Below are 18034 nucleotides of genomic sequence, written 5' to 3' on the forward strand. Positions count from 1 at the left end.
CAGTAAGTTACTACTGAAAAATGATGAAATATTTGTTGAATAAATGTGAGAGTGGGTAGGAAAGCTATTTGGAAATGAGTATTACCAATAACATCTTACCACTTTGATTTTAAGCCTTTCGTCTGTGGACCATAGCTATTGATGAAGTAGGTCTAGTTATTATGTTATGAGGCAGTTAGGCAGAGCTTATGTTATTAAATACTTTCCCGAAGTTATTCAACTGATAGTAAGAGGTGGATTTGGGATTGAACCCAAGCATTCCTTTTCAGAGTGTGTGATCTTTTTTGTTTGTTTTTGTTTCTTCGATTTTTGTTATTTTCTATTCCTTTTTCAGTGTCTGTGATCTTAATGATACAGTCATCTTCAGTTATCTTAAATAGTAATCCATATGGCTACAGGTGAGTCGTTGGAAATCAGCCTTGGGAATGTAGGTATAGATTTTACTGTGGAAGACCTCAAAAACTGCACTGATGAATTTTGAATTTTTTAGAAAAATCTTACAACATCTCACTTACTTAATTTCATTCCATGTCAAAATATGTCATATTCTGGTTATAGAAGTAATGAATGCTCATTATAGGATGCACTATCCAATCCAGTAGCTGTAAGCCATGTGTGCCCTAGGAGCACTTGAAATGTGTCTAGTTCAAATTGAGATGTGCTATAAGTGTTAAATACACACTGGATTTCAAAAACTTTGTGCAAAAAGTGTAAGATGCCTTACTGACAATTTTTTGTATTATTTGTCAAAATGGTAATATTTTGGATTCAATGGCTTAAATAAAATATATTGTTAAAATTAACTTTGCCTATTTTTGTTTGTTTTTGTTTTGCCTTTTTTATATGTCACTGCTAGAAAATTTAAAATTACGTATGTGTCTCAGTATATTTCTATTGGACAGTGATTCAGAAAACATAAGAATAAAGAAAAAATTACTTATAATAAAACTGCTGACACTTTATAGTGTTTCTCTTTAGTATTTGCTATGGATGTTTCTCAAAATAGGTTTGGTATTCTGTGTAGTTTTTTTCTTAATATATTATGAAAATTTTCTTTTTTTCTTTCTTTCTTTCTTTCTTTTTTTGTGATACGGAGATTCACTCTTGTTGCCCAGGCTGGAGTGCAGTGGCACAATCTCAACTCACTGCAACCTCCACCTCCCAGGTTCAAGTGATTATCCTGCATCAGCCTCTTGAGTAACTTAGGGATAGCAGGTGTGTGCCACCACCCCCAACTAATTCTTGTATTTTTGGTAGAGACAGGGTTTCACCATGTTACTCAGGCTAATCTCAACCTCCTGACCTCAGGTGATCCGTCCACTTCGGCCTCCCAAAGTGCTGGGATTATAGGCATGAGCCACTGCGCCCAGCTGAAAAATTTCAAGCATATTCAACTGTCAAATGAGTGGTGCAGTGAATCTCATGTAACCAACACAACATTTGCTGCAGACTATCTCCACCTCCTTCCACCCCCGCTCCTTTAAAAAAAAAAAAAAAAAAAAAAAAAAAAAAAAACTAGATTGTCTTAAAGCAGGAGTCCCCAACCCCTGGGCAGCAGACCTGGTACTAGCCTGTGGCTTTTAGGAACCTGATGGCACAGAAGGAGGTGATTGGAGTGGTACCACCTGAGATCTGCCTCCTGCCAGATTAGCAGGGGCATTAGATTCTCATAGGAGGGACTGCATATGCAAGGGATCTAGGTTGTGTGCTCCTTATGAGAATGTAACTAATGCCTCATGATTTGAGGTGGAACATTTCATCCCCAAACCATCTCCCCTGTCCCCATCCATGGAAAAATTGTCTTCCACGAAACTGGTCCCTGGTGCCAAAAAGGCTGCAGACGATTGTCTTAAAGCATATACCAGACATCAGGTCAGTTTTTTTTTTTTTTTTTTTAAATGGAGTCTCGCTCTGTTGCCCAGGCTGGAGTGCAGTGGCCCCATCTTGGTTCACTGCAACCTCCGCCTCCTGGGTTCAAGCGATTCTTCTGCCTCAGCCTCCTGAGTAGCTGGGGTCAGTTTTTTTTTCATATTTTACCATGACCTCTGAAACTGAAGCTTTATTTTGCTATTTGCTCAGTATATTATATCTTTTTTCGGTCTTTTTCTTTCAAACTTTTTGTCATTATGTTTTTGTAGTGTCTTTTAGAATATATAGTTTTTTTTTTTTTTTTTAGTGCAGTCTGGGATAATTTGCTTTTACTATCTCTGTGTATATTTTGTTCTCCTTTCTTGTGTTTTTTTGTTCAACTTATCCCTTTTATTTGTGCTCAAGTGGTCTGGGGTTTATATGGTTTTGTGTCATTCTTCTAACTTTAAAAATATTCTCTTAGCAAATACTAAATTTAATCAGCATGTGTTCTTATTCTGAAGAATATTGAGACTAAAAAAAATCTAAAAGAAGATGGGGCCAGGCACAGTGGCTCATGCCTGTAATCCCAGCACTTCAGGAGGCTGAGGCAGGTGGATCACATGAAGTCAGGAGTTTGAGACCAGCCTGGCCAGCATGGTGAAACCCCGTCTCTACTAAAAACAAAAATTAGCCGGGCGTGGTGGCGTGTACCTGTAATCCCAGCTACTCGGGAGGCTGAGGCGGGAGAATCGCTTGAACCTGGGAGGCAGAGGTTGCAGTGAGCTGAGATCGCGCCATTGCACTCCATCCTGGGTGACAAGAGCAAAACTCCGTCTCAAAAAAAGAAAGAAAGAAAAAGAAGATGATGTACCTTTTTTTTTTTTTTAAGAAGACTAGGTTTTTATAGGTCTACTTTTTATTATAACCACCCTCAAAATTTGTCATTATAGTTCTTTGGCTTTTTTAAAACAAAGATTATATTACCAATATACTCACAAATGTTTTCTTACCATTGCTTTTTACAGTCCATCTTTTAGAGTTCACATGGTTACAAATTTTTCTTCGTTTTTTTTCAGCTAAAATATTGCTTCTTTCTCATGTAAATTATCATTTAGTTGAACATAGAATTCAGGTTGACAATTTCTTTATTTTGGAGGTAATATTCATTTGTTTTAAATTTCCATTCTGTTACCCTATTTCTGTCAAGCCAATTGTTATTTCTTTTAGGTCAACTATATTTCTAGGAGCTTTAAGGTGATTGTTGTTTCCAGTTCTTTATGTTTGTTTAGTCTTTTGAATTCCTGAGTTTTACTGTGATTTGTTTAGGAATATGTTTATTTTTATTTATACTGTTCGGAATTTCTGTATGCGAACTTGTATCTTTTATCAATTGTGTGAAATTCTCAGCAATTGTATCTTGAAATTAAGATCTCTCAGTCATTCCCTCCATCCTGCATTCTCTTCTCCCATTCCTGTTAGACAAATATGGAACCCTCTCAATTTATCTTTCATATTTCTTGATTTTTCATTTGTATCTTTATCTTTCCCTTTGCTGTGTGTTTTTCTCTGTGCACATAAAAGAGATTTACCAATGATTGTTTCCAGGCTTAATGAAGTAAATTGACCTAGAATGATACATTTTAGAAAACTGATATCAGTGTCAGTAAAATATTACTAGCTGGGCAACAAATTAATAAAAAGAAATTTTAAGTCAGATTTTGGCTTATCAGAAATTAAAGGTGACTTTCATAGGAGAGCAATATTTGCAAGCCAAGTGTATAATGCAAAGTATCATCTGCTTTTTTTTTTTTTTTTTTTGAGACAGTCTCACTCTGTTGTCCAGTTTGGAGTTCATTGGCGCCATCTTGGCTCACTATAACCTCCATCTCCCAGGTTCTAGCAATTCTCGTGCCTCAGCCTTCCAAGTAGCTGGGATTACAGACGTGCACCACCATGCCTGGCTAATTTTTTATTTTTGGTAGAGATGAGGTTTTGCCATGTTGGCCAGGCTAGTCTCAAACTTCTAACCTCATGTGATCCTCCCTCCTTGGCCTCCTCAAGTGCTGGGATTACAGGCAGGAGCCATCATGCCAGGCCTCATCTGCTTTTTTGTAACTATAAGAGAAAGGGACTCCTGGTTCTTGGAACTCTCCATCTACTTATTTAATCCTTGGAAAAACCCTATGAGGGAGGTACGATTTATGATTCTTACCATGTCCTCATTGTATACATAACAGAAGTGAGGCACAGAGAGGGTTTTTAATATCCCCAAGGTTACACAGCTGGTAAGTATCATTTCTAGGAATTAAACCCAGATACTTGACTTGAGAGCCCTCATGTTGTTACACTGCCTCTTGTTTCCTCCTGTCTCTGCCATCAGATGTCCTTGTAGCAGGGATGCTGCGTTTGTGCAGACTGTTCACTGCCCAATGGCCCTGAACTATCATGCCTTTTTGTAGCTGGAATACAGTCCATGTTCTGCTTACCAAGCTGTCTGAAGTAGGGCTATTTCTGTAATTTCCTTATATGTCCACCTGGGCTAACAGCAGGCTTGTGTCTCATGGTGTCTTTGGTCTTCCCCAGTTATGCCATCTCAGGACTATGACCTTCCCCAGAAGGAGCAGGAGAAAATGACCAAGTTTCAGGTAAGTAAAGGATTCCTTACTGTCTTTTAAGGTATGATTTATTTCTCAAAGATTAGAGATTTATTTTTTCTCTTTCTTGGAAAGGTTAGTGGAAAACATCTTCAGGGCATGTTGTATGCTAACATGTATGTGTTTTGTTTGTTTCAGTTTATCACCTTTACTAATTTACAAAACAGTGTTTGAAAAAATAATAGAAGCTTTAATCAAAAATAATCTACAGTACTATCCTGCTTATGAACTAGCTTTTTTCATTTTCCCATGTTCCTTTTTCATAAACATTTTGCAATACTTGGGTAGATGAAATTTTCAAGTGTGTATTTTCCACTTAATTGCATCACCTGCATTGTATGTGATTACATCATATGCCATTGAATTGCAGTGCCCTTAAAAAACAACAAAAAAAACTATTCCTTATTTAGCCTTTCAGATATTTTAAGAATTTTACTACTTTAAAGTAAATCCAGTGACTTTTTTTTCCTACACATAAAAACAATTCCATCAAAAGAAATTCTGATGGAATTCAATATTATTTGTCCTTAAAGTTTTAGGAACTCTGCATTGAAGAGGTTCATGTCTCAGTTTCATGTTGGTTCCCTCAGGTGTTTTGTAAACAGAACATCTAAAGAATGACATGGTGTAATTTCATTAGATGCTTTCAGAGAAGAGCTATATGTTTTTTCCTGTTTATGTTTTTTTTTTTTTTTTTTGAGACAGAGTCTCGCTCTGCCGCCCAGGCTGGAGTGCAGTGGCGTGATCTTGGCTCACTGCAAGCTCCGCCTCCCAGGTTCACGCCATTCTCCTGCCTCAGCCTCCCGAGTAGCTGGGACTACAGGCGCCCGCCACCTCGCCCGGCTAGTTTTTTTGTATTTTTTAGTAGAGACGGGGTTTCACTGTGTCAGCCAGGATGGTCTCGATCTCCTGACCTCGTGATCTGCCCGTCTCGGCCTCCCAAAGTGCTGGGATTACAGGCTTGAGCCACCGCGCCCGGCCCCTGTTTATGTTTTTATCACTCATTTATTTCTTGTATGAATTTATTTCATCAAAGTAACTACATGTACGTAAGTTTCGGGTCTAGTAGTACTTAGATGTCTTGCCAGCCCTTTCTATCTGTCATTGCATTTTTCAGATGTGAGGATGGAGATGATTTATCTGCAGTTTAAATAGGAAGAAACAGGTTATGGGAACATTTTATGGCTGCCCCAAATTTCCCAGGTAGCTGACTCATTGGACACTGAAGCTTCCAACTATTAGGAATATCTGGCATTCTATTTTCATATAAAGGTAGACAGAACAAAAGAGTTTTCCTTTCACAGACATGAGCGCATATCATAGAAGTACCTGATGTTACCTTTTTATTCTTTTGAGACAGAGTTTCATTCTTGCTACCCAGGCAGGAGAGCAACGGCATGTTCTCAGCTCACTGCAACCTCTGTTTCCCAGGTTCAAGTGATTCTCCTGCCTCAGCCTCCCAAGTAGCTGGGCTTACAGGCATGTACCACCATGCCTGGCTAATTTTTGTGTTTTTATTAGAGACGGGGTTTCACCACGTTGGCCAGGCTGGTCTCGAACTCCGGACCTCAGGTGATCCACCCACTTTGGCCTCCCAAAGTGCTGGGATTATAGGCGTGAACCAGTGCAGCTGACTCTGATGTTACCTTTTGGAGGACAGACCCCAGCAATGCCCCTCATCCAGTTTCCATCTCAATGCCTATCTCTTCTCTAGTTTTGTCTCTTAGTCATTCCATGAACGTAGATACTCAAGCACAGTTTTTATATAAGTGTTTTAAATTTCCCTACAGCAAAAGCTATCAGGCAGCAAACCGGTGGCATATACGTAAACATTAGGTAAAGGTTTAATAGCTAAAATTCCTGTTAAGATTAGTAATATAGAGAAAATTCCAACTGGAATATGAGCAAAAGAAATGAGTAGGAGTGTCATAAAGAAAAGAAATTTATGAAAAAAAAGATGGTCAGTAATAAATCTGTGAAAATGTTAATAAAATAGCTTTCTATTTATATATTGGTTTTACTTACATTGTCAATGACCTTTTTAGAAAAAGGAACTGAGTCCTATTTAGCCAGGGTCTAGAGATTCAGGAATGCTTATACTGTTGCATGAAAAGTGAACTGGGAAAACCTTTGGAGAGGAAAATCTTCCATTACACTTCTAAAATTTTTAAAGTAAATATTCTGTGACTTTGCAGTTCCTTCTTCTTGACCATGATCTCTGTAAAAGGATCTATGCAGTATTGGTTAGAGTAAAAATCTGTAATTAATTGTACATTATTTGGATTGGTTAAAGATAAATCATCAGTTCCAAGGAATACTATTGTATGTAGTCACAAAATGGGACAAAAGAGATCATAAAGATATTCGTTGTTTGAATTTATTGAGCATGTATGGTGTGCCAGGCACTTCTAAGTGCTTTACATATATTCATTCATCTCATCCTTTCAAACACTTTATGATCTATTTATTTTAATTTTAAACATTTATTTATTTTAAGACACTGTCTCACCCCTGTCATCCATGCTGGAGTGCGGTGGCGCCATCTTGGCTCATTGCAACCCCCGCCTCCCAGGTTCAAGTGATTTTCCTGCCTCAGCCTCCTGAGTAGCTGGGATTACAAATGCACATCACCATGCCTGGCTAATGTTTTTGTATTTTTAGTAGAGATGGGGTTTCAGCATCTTGGCCCGGCTGGTCTCAAACTCCTGGCCTCAAGTGATTTGCCCACCTTGGCCTCCCAAAGTGCTGACATTACAGGTGTGAGCCACTGCGCCTAGCCTGAAAATGTATTTATTTTTAAAAAGTGAGACAGGCTGAAGTGCAGTGGCACAATCATGGCTCACTGCAGCCTGAAACTCGTGGGCTGAAGTGATCCTTCTGTGTCAGGCTCATACACCTTATAATTCAGATACAATGATAAAGAAGAGGAAATTGAGTTAGTGAGAGATTAAGGAATTTGCCCAAGGTCCTATAACTAGTAAAAGGCAAAACCTTGAAATTTGAACCTGGCCAGACTCCAGAGCCAGTGCTTTAAGCAGCTGTGCATCCTGTAGTAGGTGGATGTGACATGTGCCTTGAAAGCACAGGAAGAGCTATATACCCGTCCTGGGGGTTGCTGAAGGCCTGTGAGCTTTGCAAACATTAAAAACAATGATAGGGATAGGTGGGGTGGCTCACACCTGTAATCACAGCACTTTGGGAGGCCGAGGCGGGCAGAACATTGGAGGTCAGGAGTTTGAAACCAGCCTGGCCAACATGGTGAAACCTCGTCTCTACTAAAGAAATACAAAAATTAGCTGGGCATGGTGGTGGACGCCTGTAATCCCAGCTACTTGGGAGGCTAAGGCAGGAGAATCTCTTGAACCCAGGAGGCGGAGGTTGCAGTGAGCAGAGATCGCACCACTGCACTCCAGCATTGGTGACAGAGTGAGATTCCATCTCAAAAAAGAAAAAAAACAAAAAACACTGATAAAGTCCAGGCTTTGTGGGGACGGGCGTAGGAGATAGTGAGAGAGGGGAAAGTGTCACAACTGAAAATTGACAGATCTCTTGGAATCTATAACAATTTTTTTGTGGTGCTCTTTTCCTTCTTGATGCCACCCTTCTTCCAGTAGAGGTTAGTTGTAAGATTGAGGTTACATCTGTTTGATGTTGTAGGAGGCTGTGACATTCAAGGATGTGGCTGTAGTCTTCTCCAGGGAGGAACTGCGACTGCTGGATCTTACCCAGAGGAAGCTGTACCGAGATGTCATGGTGGAGAACTTCAAGAACCTGGTTGCAGTGGGTGAGGACAGGCACTGTCTGACCCTGAATTTCAGCTCCCTTGAGAATCTCTTTGCTCTCAGGTGTTCAGGGGTTTGAACCTTTTAAAACGATTCCTTGCTCTTGAAGACGAAAGGTTTTCTAATCTCTGGGAAAACAGCATAGGTTTTTCTGGTCTTTCTGTTCAGGCAAAATTCTGTCCTTTTAAATTGCTGGTTCTCACCCACAGGTGATTTCGCCCCCAGAAGATATTTAGCAATGTCTGGAAATGGTTGTTACAACTGATGGAGGGGTGCTGTTGGCATCTTGTGGGTAGTAGCCAGGAATTCTGCTAAATCTCCTACAGTGCACAGGACAGTGCTCCCAAGAGAGAATTGACCAGTCCAAAATAGTAGTGCCGCAGTTGCAAAACCCTGTTTTAAATGAACCGTAAATGGACAATTTAGCTTCTATGCTTTATCTTTCAAACACCTTGTCTTTCAAATGAAACCCATCAATACATTAACTTAGTACATTATATTGGCTTTTTTTTTTCAGTGAAATAAAACAGATAAGGATAGAAAATATCAGAGTTCCTTATCAGGAACTGCTCACATTGCATCAAAAACTGTGACAATTTTCAGTGAATGGTGTGAGATATAGTGTTGCAAATGTGATGAAAACAGACATTGGCTAAGTATAACTTGATATATATATATATATACACACACACACACACACACATATATATGTATATGAACTAGGCCACAACCTAAATTTCTTATTATAGTTCATGATCTAAAAACATCTTAAAATAAATCACTCTAGAGGTCGGGCATGGTGGCTTATGCCTTTAATTGCAGCAATATGGGAGGCCAGGATGGGTGGAGCACTTGAGGTCAGGAGTTCGAGACCAGCCTGGCTAACATGGTGAAACCCTATCTCTACTAAAAATGCTAAAATTGGCCGGGCATGGTGGCAGGTGCCTGTAATCCCAACTACTCAGGAGGTTGAGGCAGGAGAATTGCTTGAACCCTGAAGGCAGAGGTTGCCGTGAGCCGAGATTGTGTCACTGCACTTTAGCTTGGGCGATGGAGTGAGACTCTGTCTCAAAATAAAAAATAAATAAATAAAATAAGTAATAAAATATCACTCTAGAGGTTGTGAGGCTTATATGGTTCAGACAAAAATGTGTTTTAGTTGTGTGTTCATCTTAAATACATATAAATCTACATTTTCATAGGGCATCTTCCCTTCCAACCAGATATGGTATCCCAATTGGAAGCAGAAGAAAAGCTTTGGATGATGGAAACAGAAACCCAAAGAAGTAGGTATTCTGGTGAGAACCCTGTGTCTGTTCTTTCAGGTACTGGTTAGTCTGCATCTTACCATGTCCATTACCTCCCTGGTCCGAATGTGGTCATCTTTCACCTGGATTATAACAACAGCTTCCATGCTGGTCTCCCCACCTCCTCCCTTGTGCTCCTACAGTTTGTTTTCTAAATGGTAGCCAGAGTGGTTATTTTTTTAAATATCTTTATTTTTTGAGACAGGGTCTCACCCTGTCACCCAAGCTGGAGTGCAGCAGCGTGACTGTAGCTCACTGCAGCCTCAACCTCCTGATTTCAAGCGGTTCTCCTGCCTCAGCCTCCTAAGTAGTTAGGACTATAGGTGTATATCATGACACCTGGCTAATTTTTTATTTTTTGTAGAGATGAGGTCTTGCTGTGTTGCCCAGGCTGGTCTCAAACTCCTGGACTCAAGCATTCTTCCCACCTCAGCCTCCCAAACTGCTGGGATTATAGATGTGAGCTGCCACACCTGGCCCAGAATGGTTCTTTAAAGAACACATTAGATTATGTCATTCCTCTGCTCAGAAGCCTTCACAACCTTCCCATTTCACTCAAAGTCCTTGTACTGAACTGCAAGACCCTTCCTGGTCAGATTTCACCAAGTTTCTTTTTGGTCTCCCATTCCTTTCCCTTTGGTTAGATCATCTCAGCCATGCTGGCCACCCTTGGAGTATTTGTTAAACCTACCAAGTTCCCTTCTGTTCCATGGCTTCTAACTAGCTCTCCTCGTTGCCTTGGTGGAGAGTCTCCCCAGCACCTTACTTATTGCACTCAAGTCATTGCTCAAATGTTGTATCATTAGAGAGGTCTTGTATGTTTAAATTTACCATTTTAATTTAAAATACCATCTTCTTTCCATTTTCTATCCCCTTACCTTTCATTTCTCCCCTCTTTGCTTTCTCTTTAATTCGCGTATTCCTCAGGTCTACTTACTTAAAAATTAAAAGTAAGCTGGGTATGGTGGTGCACACCTGTAATCCTGGCTACATGGGAAGCTGGAGTGGGAGGATCACTTGAGCTGAAGAGTTCCAGACCAACCTGGGCAACACGATGAGACTCCATCTCTACAAAAAAATAAAAAAAATTAGCCAGGCATGTTAGCATACACCTGTAGTCCCAGCTACTTAGGAGGCCGAGGCAAGAGGATCAAGTGAGCCCAGGAATTTGAAACCAACCTGGACAACATAGTGAGACCTTGTCTCACACACACACAAAATTAAAAATAAAAATTAGGTATTCCTAGATGATGTGAATTTTTTTATTTTATTTTATTTATTTATTTTTTTTGAGACCGAGTCTTGCTCTGTCACCCAGGCTAGAGTGCAGTGGTGCCTCCCGGGTTCAAGTGATTCTCCTGCCTCAGCCTCCCAAGTTGCTGGGATTACAGATGACCACCACTACGCCCAACTAATTTTTGTATTTTTAGTAGAGATGGGGTTTCACCATGTTGGCCAGGCTGGTGTCGAATGTCTGATCTGATCTACCCACTTTGGCCTCCCAAAGTGCTGGGATTACTGGCGTGAGACACCGCGGATGATGTAAATTTATATGCTCTCCCCACCCCAAAAACAAAACAAGTAAGCTTATCTATTAACATGATAGACTAGGCTCTGAATTCTGTGAGGAGTTGATGGATATAATTCATCCTCTTTGGTTCATCTCCCTTTTTAGGTCTACATGCTGCTTCATGTTTGATGTGTTTAGGAATGTTAGATATTTGCTTCACTTTACTGGGTCTCATTTTCATATGCAAACTTAACCTCGGGAATTATCCTAGGTATTGTTACTTTTCATTTTTGCATAATTTAAACAAAGTCCTTCTTTTAACAAATCTTGTAGCATTTTCTGCCACCTTATCTCAAAGGTTTTTCTTTGATACCTTCAACATGTTTCAGGATTTTGCAACCATGCTCCATGTACAAGTAATACTCTGAAACATTCTTCATAAGTCAGAGGAACACATGTTAAAGGGCTTCCCCTGCCTCCTCACCCCCGCTCCCTGAGATGTAGTTTGGCTGTGTCACCCAGGCTGGAGTGCAGTGGTGTGGTCTTGGCTCACTGCAACCTTTGCCTCCTGTGTTCAAGCAGTTCTCCTACTTCAGCCTCCTGAGTAGCTGGGATTACAGGCACTTGCCACCATGCCTGGCTTGTTTTTGTATTTTTAGTAGAGATGGGGTTTCACCATGTTGGCCAGGCTGATCTCGAACTCCTGACCTCGTGGTCTGCCTGTCTCAGCCTCCCAAAGTGCTGGGATTACAGGCATGAACCACCAAGCCCAGCCAAAGGGTTTATTTTTATAAGAATTATTAACAAAAAACTTAAAGAGAATGGAGACAAGTAGATATCACATCCCTTTTACTCCGAGAGTTAACTCATAGATTGAGAGCACGGCAGTGTGATTAATTATTTGGGAACACTGTCTTCTAGTGGATGTCTAACATAACTCGTAATTTCTAAGACATTTTTGGATATATAAATATTCAAACCTACTAACCTTAGAAGATAAAAGCTATTCACAGCTGTTGGAATGTGTAACTACACTATCAAAAATTATCAGTGGCAATATGGCAGGTATTACAGTTCATCAGTTTCCTTGTATCAGTATCAAGTTGACTTTACTCATTGGTGAAAACTGCCTTATCCATACAGCTGACTTCCCACTTTCCCATTTTCCCTTCCCTCTAATACCCAAACAGTTATATAACTTACATACAGTAGTTCTTCCGCAGTTTTGAATTGGACATTTCCAGAAGTCCAAAGGCACTGACATACCTGTGGAGTTGAGGTGAGTCTTGATTAGGCAAAGAAAATTCCAGAATTTCTAAATTGGTTTTCCTGTGTAATTTGCATCCACATGTATTAATCTTAGCTTCCACCACAAGCAATGTGAGAAGCACTTTACATGTTGTGGTGACTTCTGGTACCAAACACCTGAAGTTAGTCTGGACTTTCAGAGTAAGGGCATAGTCTTCCACAAGACTGCTCTCTATACCAGCTCTAAGTTTAGGGATTCCCAGATAATTTTGCTCACCTCTGACCAAGTAGCTACAAATTTGAGAGTTCCATGATAATTTGTTAGAATGACTAACAGAATTCGGGAAGGTGCTGGACTTACAGTTTGTTTTTTTTTTTCTTTTGAGATGGAATCTCGCTCTGTCACCCAGGCTGGAGTGCAGTGGCACGATCCTGGCTCACTACAGCTCCGCCTCCCAGGTTCTCGCCATTCTCTTGCCTCAGCCTCCCGGGTAACTGGGACTACAGGTGCCCGCCACCACGCCTGGCTAATTTTTTGTGTTTTTTAGTAGAGACGGGGTTTCACCATGTTAGCCAGGATGGTGTCAATCTCCTGACCTTGTGATCTGCCCGCCTCGGCCTCCCAAAATTGCTGGGATTACAGGCGTGAGTCACTGCACCCGGCCTGGACTTACAGTTTTATTATAGCAAAAAAGATACACATTGGAATCAGCAAAAGGGCGAGGTGTATAGGGTGAAATCTGGGAGGGTTCCCTCTTCCCTTTTGTAAGGACTTGTGATTACTTCGGGCTGATTGGATATTCTAGGGTAATCTCCTTAAGAGCTTTCATTTAATCATATCTATAAATTGCTTTTTAAAAAAATTTTTGTAGACAAAGAGTCTTGCTCTGTCGTCCAGGCTGAAGTGCAGTGGTGCAATCTTGGCTCACTGCCACCTCCACCTCCTGGGATCAAGCGATTCTCACGTCTTAGCTTCCCTAGTAGCTTACAGGTGCCCACCACCACGCCAGGCTAATTGTTTTTGTATTTTTTTTTTTTTAGCAGAGACGGGGTTTCACCATGTTGTCCAGGCTGGTCTCGAACTCCTGACCTCAAGTGATCCACCCGCCTTGGCCTCCCAAAGTGCTGGGATTACAGGTGTGAGCCACCTGGCTTGTAAATTCCTTTTTGCCATGTACATTAACTATTCACAAGTTTGAGGGTTCAGGATGTGGACATCTCTTGGGGGTTGCGTGTCATTACTCAGCCTGCCATATCCAGAAATGTGTAGATACCTGTCGATATTTTTTTTTTCAGTTTGTATTATTAGAATGTAACATTTCATTTAGGCAAATTACTTGATTAGGACTTGGTAAACCACCCCCTAAACATTTTAAGCCAAAGTCTTTCATATGTTTCTAACCATGACCCTCAACATAAGTATAATTTTACATCTTGACTAAGCATAAATATGTTTATATTTATGTGTATGTTTACAAACTACTTTTATTGCTTTTAATACACTAAGCATGTTCTTATTCTGGTTTTTCTTTTTTTTTTTTGGTCACAAGTTATATACTTGGTTTCATGGTGCACTAATGCATTGCAGCAATTTGAAAACCCTTGTTACAGTGGGGATAAAGCAATGAAGAAAACAAAATGCGTGTTTTTTTCCATGACCATTACATTCTAGTGGGTCTAAAGAGACAAAGGAAAAAAAAAGAAAGTATATAGTAAATCAAATAATAAGTACTGTGGGGAAAAGTCAAGCAGGGTAATCGAACTGGGAAGAGTCGAAGGTGTATGGCAGGCCAGGTGCGGTGGCTCAGCCTGTAATCCCAGCACTTTGGGAGGCCGAGGTGGGCAGATCACTTGAGGTCAGGAGTTCGAGACCAGCCTGGCCAGCATGGCAAAACACCATCTCTACTAAAAATACAAAAATTGAGGGTAGCAGCATGCTCTACATGTGGCAGTAATCCCTGCTACCTGGGAGGCCGAGGAAGAGAATCTCTTGAACCTGGGAGGTGGAGGTTGCAGTGAGCTGAGATTGTGCCACTGCACTCCAGCCTGGGTGACAGAGCGAGACTCTGTTTAAAAAAAAAAAAAAAAAAAAAAAAGTTTATGGTGGTACTGTTGATTTATTTTTAGATCATGTGTTATGGAAGGCATCATGGATAGAGTAACATGTAATATGTGAGCAGAGACCTGACAGGAGCAAGAGAACAAGCAAGGCTCCCTGCTTTCTGGGAGGAAGTTTCCAAGCTGAACATACCTCTCCCTCTCTCCGTCTTCTGTGTTGGCTTTGAGAGTTTGCATTATGCTCTATTTCTTTCCTCTCCGAAGTTCTCTCCTAGTTACACAAGATTAACTTTCCCTTTTCCACTTCTTGTCCAGAGACCTGGATTTCTACCAGATTTTAGAACAATGATCTTATTCCAACTGCTTTCCCAAATTTCCTGTGGGATAATAGTTTCTAACAGGATCTAAAATACTATTTTATGCCTACAGTCTGAACTTTTCTAACCTAACTGGTTATTAGAATCCCACTTACCATAAGCCTACTGAGGAAGAGGTGAGTAGGCTATTAATTGATGTTATTGTAGGTCGCAATGTGGATTGTCTTTTTGTTGCCTTGCAGCTACCTGATTTTAGCTTTTAGCTCTCATATTAAATTGTTAGACTTACGGTTCTAAATGGATCATGTTTATACTTAGTGAATGGGAGCCTGTGGACCCCATTCTTTGTTTACACCTGTATGAAAAACATGACAAAAGAATACATGATGCTGTAAGGACAAGGTCACTTTTTCCCTGGTTTATCAAGGCTTTCTCCCATGACCTAAGTGTGAAATTCTGATATTTCTGAAGAAAGCATTTACTGCTCTCATCTCTAAATATTGCCTTTTTTTTTTTTTATATAGGCAGCAAGCATCAAAATAAGATGGAGACGCTCCAAAAATTTGCATTAAAATACCTTTCAAATCAAGAGCTATCCTGCTGGCAAATCTGGAAACAGGTTGCAAGGGAATTAACCAGGTGTCTTCAGGGGAAGAGTTCCCAGTTACTACAAGGTGACTCTATTCAGGTTTCTGAAAATGAGAACAATATAATGAACCCTAAAGGGATTTATATTGAAAATCAAGAGTTTTCATTTTGGAGAACCCAGCATTCTTGCAGGAATATATATCTGAGTGAGTCACAGATTCAGAGTAGAGGTAAGCAAATTAATGTGAAAAATAACCTGCATATACATGAAGACTTCATGAAAAAGTCACCATTTCATGAGCATATTAAAACTGACACAGAACCGAAACCCTGCAAAGGTAATGAATATGGCAAAATCATTAGTGATGGCATCAATCAGAAATTACCCTTAGGAGAGAAACCCCATCCATGTGGTGAGTGTGGAAGAGGCTTCAGTTATAGCCCAGGGTTTCCCCTTCATCAGAATGTTCACACAGGAGAAAAATGCCTCAGTCAAAGCTCACATCTGCAAACTCTTCAGAGAATTCACCCAGGAGAGAAACTCAATAGATGTCATGAATCTGGTGATTGCTTCAATAAGAGCTCTTTTCATTCTTACCAATCTAATCATACAGGAGAAAAGTCCTATAGATGCGACAGTTGCGGCAAAGGATTCAGTAGCAGCACGGGTCTTATCATTCATTACAGAACTCATACTGGAGAGAAACCCTATAAATGCGAGGAATGTGGTAAATGCTTCAGTCAAAGTTCAAATTTTCAGTGCCATCAGAGAGTCCACACTGAAGAAAAACCATACAAATGCGAAGAGTGTGGTAAGGGCTTCGGTTGGAGTGTTAATCTCCGTGTTCACCAGAGGGTCCACAGGGGTGAGAAACCCTATAAATGTGAGGAGTGTGGTAAGGGCTTCACTCAGGCTGCACATTTTCACATCCATCAGAGAGTGCACACTGGAGAGAAACCCTACAAATGTGATGTGTGTGGTAAGGGCTTCAGCCACAATTCACCATTAATATGCCATCGGAGAGTCCACACAGGAGAGAAACCATACAAGTGTGAGGCGTGTGGGAAAGGCTTTACCCGTAATACAGATCTGCATATTCATTTCAGAGTTCACACGGGAGAGAAACCCTATAAATGTAAGGAGTGTGGTAAGGGCTTCAGTCAGGCTTCAAATCTTCAAGTCCATCAAAATGTCCACACTGGGGAGAAACGATTCAAATGTGAAACATGTGGGAAGGGCTTCAGTCAGTCCTCAAAGCTTCAAACCCATCAGAGAGTCCACACTGGAGAGAAACCATACAGATGTGATGTGTGTGGTAAGGATTTCAGTCATAGTTCAAATCTTAAACTACACCAAGTAATTCACACTGGAGAAAAACCATATAAATGTGAGGAATGCGGGAAGGGCTTCAGTTGGAGATCAAATCTTCATGCGCATCAAAGAGTTCACTCAGGAGAGAAACCCTATAAATGTGAGCAGTGTGATAAGAGCTTCAGTCAGGCCATCGATTTCCGGGTACATCAGAGAGTCCATACTGGAGAGAAGCCATACAAATGTGGTGTCTGTGGTAAGGGTTTCAGTCAGTCCTCTGGTCTTCAATCCCATCAGAGAGTCCACACGGGGGAAAAGCCATACAAATGTGATGTGTGTGGAAAGGGCTTTAGATACAGTTCGCAGTTTATATACCATCAGAGAGGCCACACTGGAGAAAAACCTTACAAATGTGAAGAGTGTGGGAAAGGCTTTGGTAGGAGCTTGAATCTTCGCCATCATCAGAGGGTCCACACGGGAGAGAAACCCCACATATGTGAGGAGTGTGGTAAGGCCTTCAGTCTCCCCTCAAATCTTCGAGTCCACTTGGGTGTTCACACCAGGGAAAAACTCTTTAAATGTGAAGAGTGTGGTAAAGGCTTCAGTCAGAGTGCACGTCTTCAAGCCCATCAGAGAGTCCACACGGGAGAAAAACCATACAAATGTGACATATGTGATAAGGACTTCCGTCACCGTTCACGTCTTACATATCATCAGAAAGTCCATACTGGCAAAAAGCTTTAGAAATGAGAAGTGTGTTACCAACTTTTGTCTGAATGCACCTTTTCAAGTTTTTGGAGAGTGCATGCTGGTGGTAAACCCTATAAAAGTATTGAGAGTGGAAGGGGGTTTATTCACGTTTGGAATCTTTCTAACAAATCCATCAAGATGATGACATAGAACCATGAACAGGAATAGAACTCGTATTTAGGGGAAAAATGGGGCTTGTGGCTCTCTTGGTAAGATCTAGTTAATATAAATGATCACCTTTCAATGTGAATATATGCCTGAAGATAATGTGTGGAAGGATATTTGCCATATGCTAACTGGTTTTTTGGCCAGGGAGAGTTTTGAGTTACTATTCCTTTTCTTTAATTTTCATTTTATACCTACAGTGATCATTATTTTCATGAAAGCTGTAAAGCTATGAATAATGAATAAAATTACTGACTAAAATTTTTCTGTAACTAAGGACTCATAATATGATTATTTTATATGGTACATAGATTTAAAATTAAGGAATATATCCCAGGGATGAATCTTTGATCTTCAGAAGTAAATATATGTCTGCCATAGAGGTATATTAAAGGATAGTATGGCCGGGCATGGTGGCTCATGCCTGTAATCACAGCACTTTGAGAGGCCAAGGCGGGTGGATCACGAGGTCAGGAGATCAAGACCATCCTG

At 40.5% G+C, this 18034-nt stretch overlaps 1 protein-coding gene across 21 annotated transcripts in view; it reads left to right on the forward strand.

The window, feature by feature from the left end:
• The window catches only part of ZNF227 (zinc finger protein 227), a 40885-nt gene that overhangs the window by 793 nt on the left and 22058 nt on the right, over positions 1 to 18034 (forward strand). For 4 of the 21 annotated variants that reach the window (XM_065534573.2, XM_065534574.2, XM_065534571.2 and 1 more), the window contains exons 3-7: positions 4435 to 4496; positions 8163 to 8289; positions 9490 to 9573; positions 13394 to 13489; positions 15252 to 17814. In XM_065534573.2, coding sequence (XP_065390645.1) covers positions 4437 to 4496; positions 8163 to 8289; positions 9490 to 9573; positions 13394 to 13489; positions 15252 to 17371 — 2487 coding nt within the window. In that variant the 5' untranslated portion in view covers positions 4435 to 4436 and the 3' untranslated portion in view covers positions 17372 to 17814. Of the gene's footprint in view, positions 1 to 4434; positions 4497 to 8162; positions 8290 to 9489; positions 9574 to 13393; positions 13490 to 15251; positions 17815 to 18034 lie in introns of those variants that run through there. The other 17 variants (XM_074023847.1, XM_074023842.1, XM_015441523.4 and 14 more) reach the window with 6 other exon arrangements.

This window comes from Macaca fascicularis, chromosome 19 (assembly GCF_037993035.2).
Source record: "Macaca fascicularis isolate 582-1 chromosome 19, T2T-MFA8v1.1".
Classification (NCBI taxonomy): domain Eukaryota; kingdom Metazoa; phylum Chordata; class Mammalia; order Primates; family Cercopithecidae; genus Macaca; species Macaca fascicularis.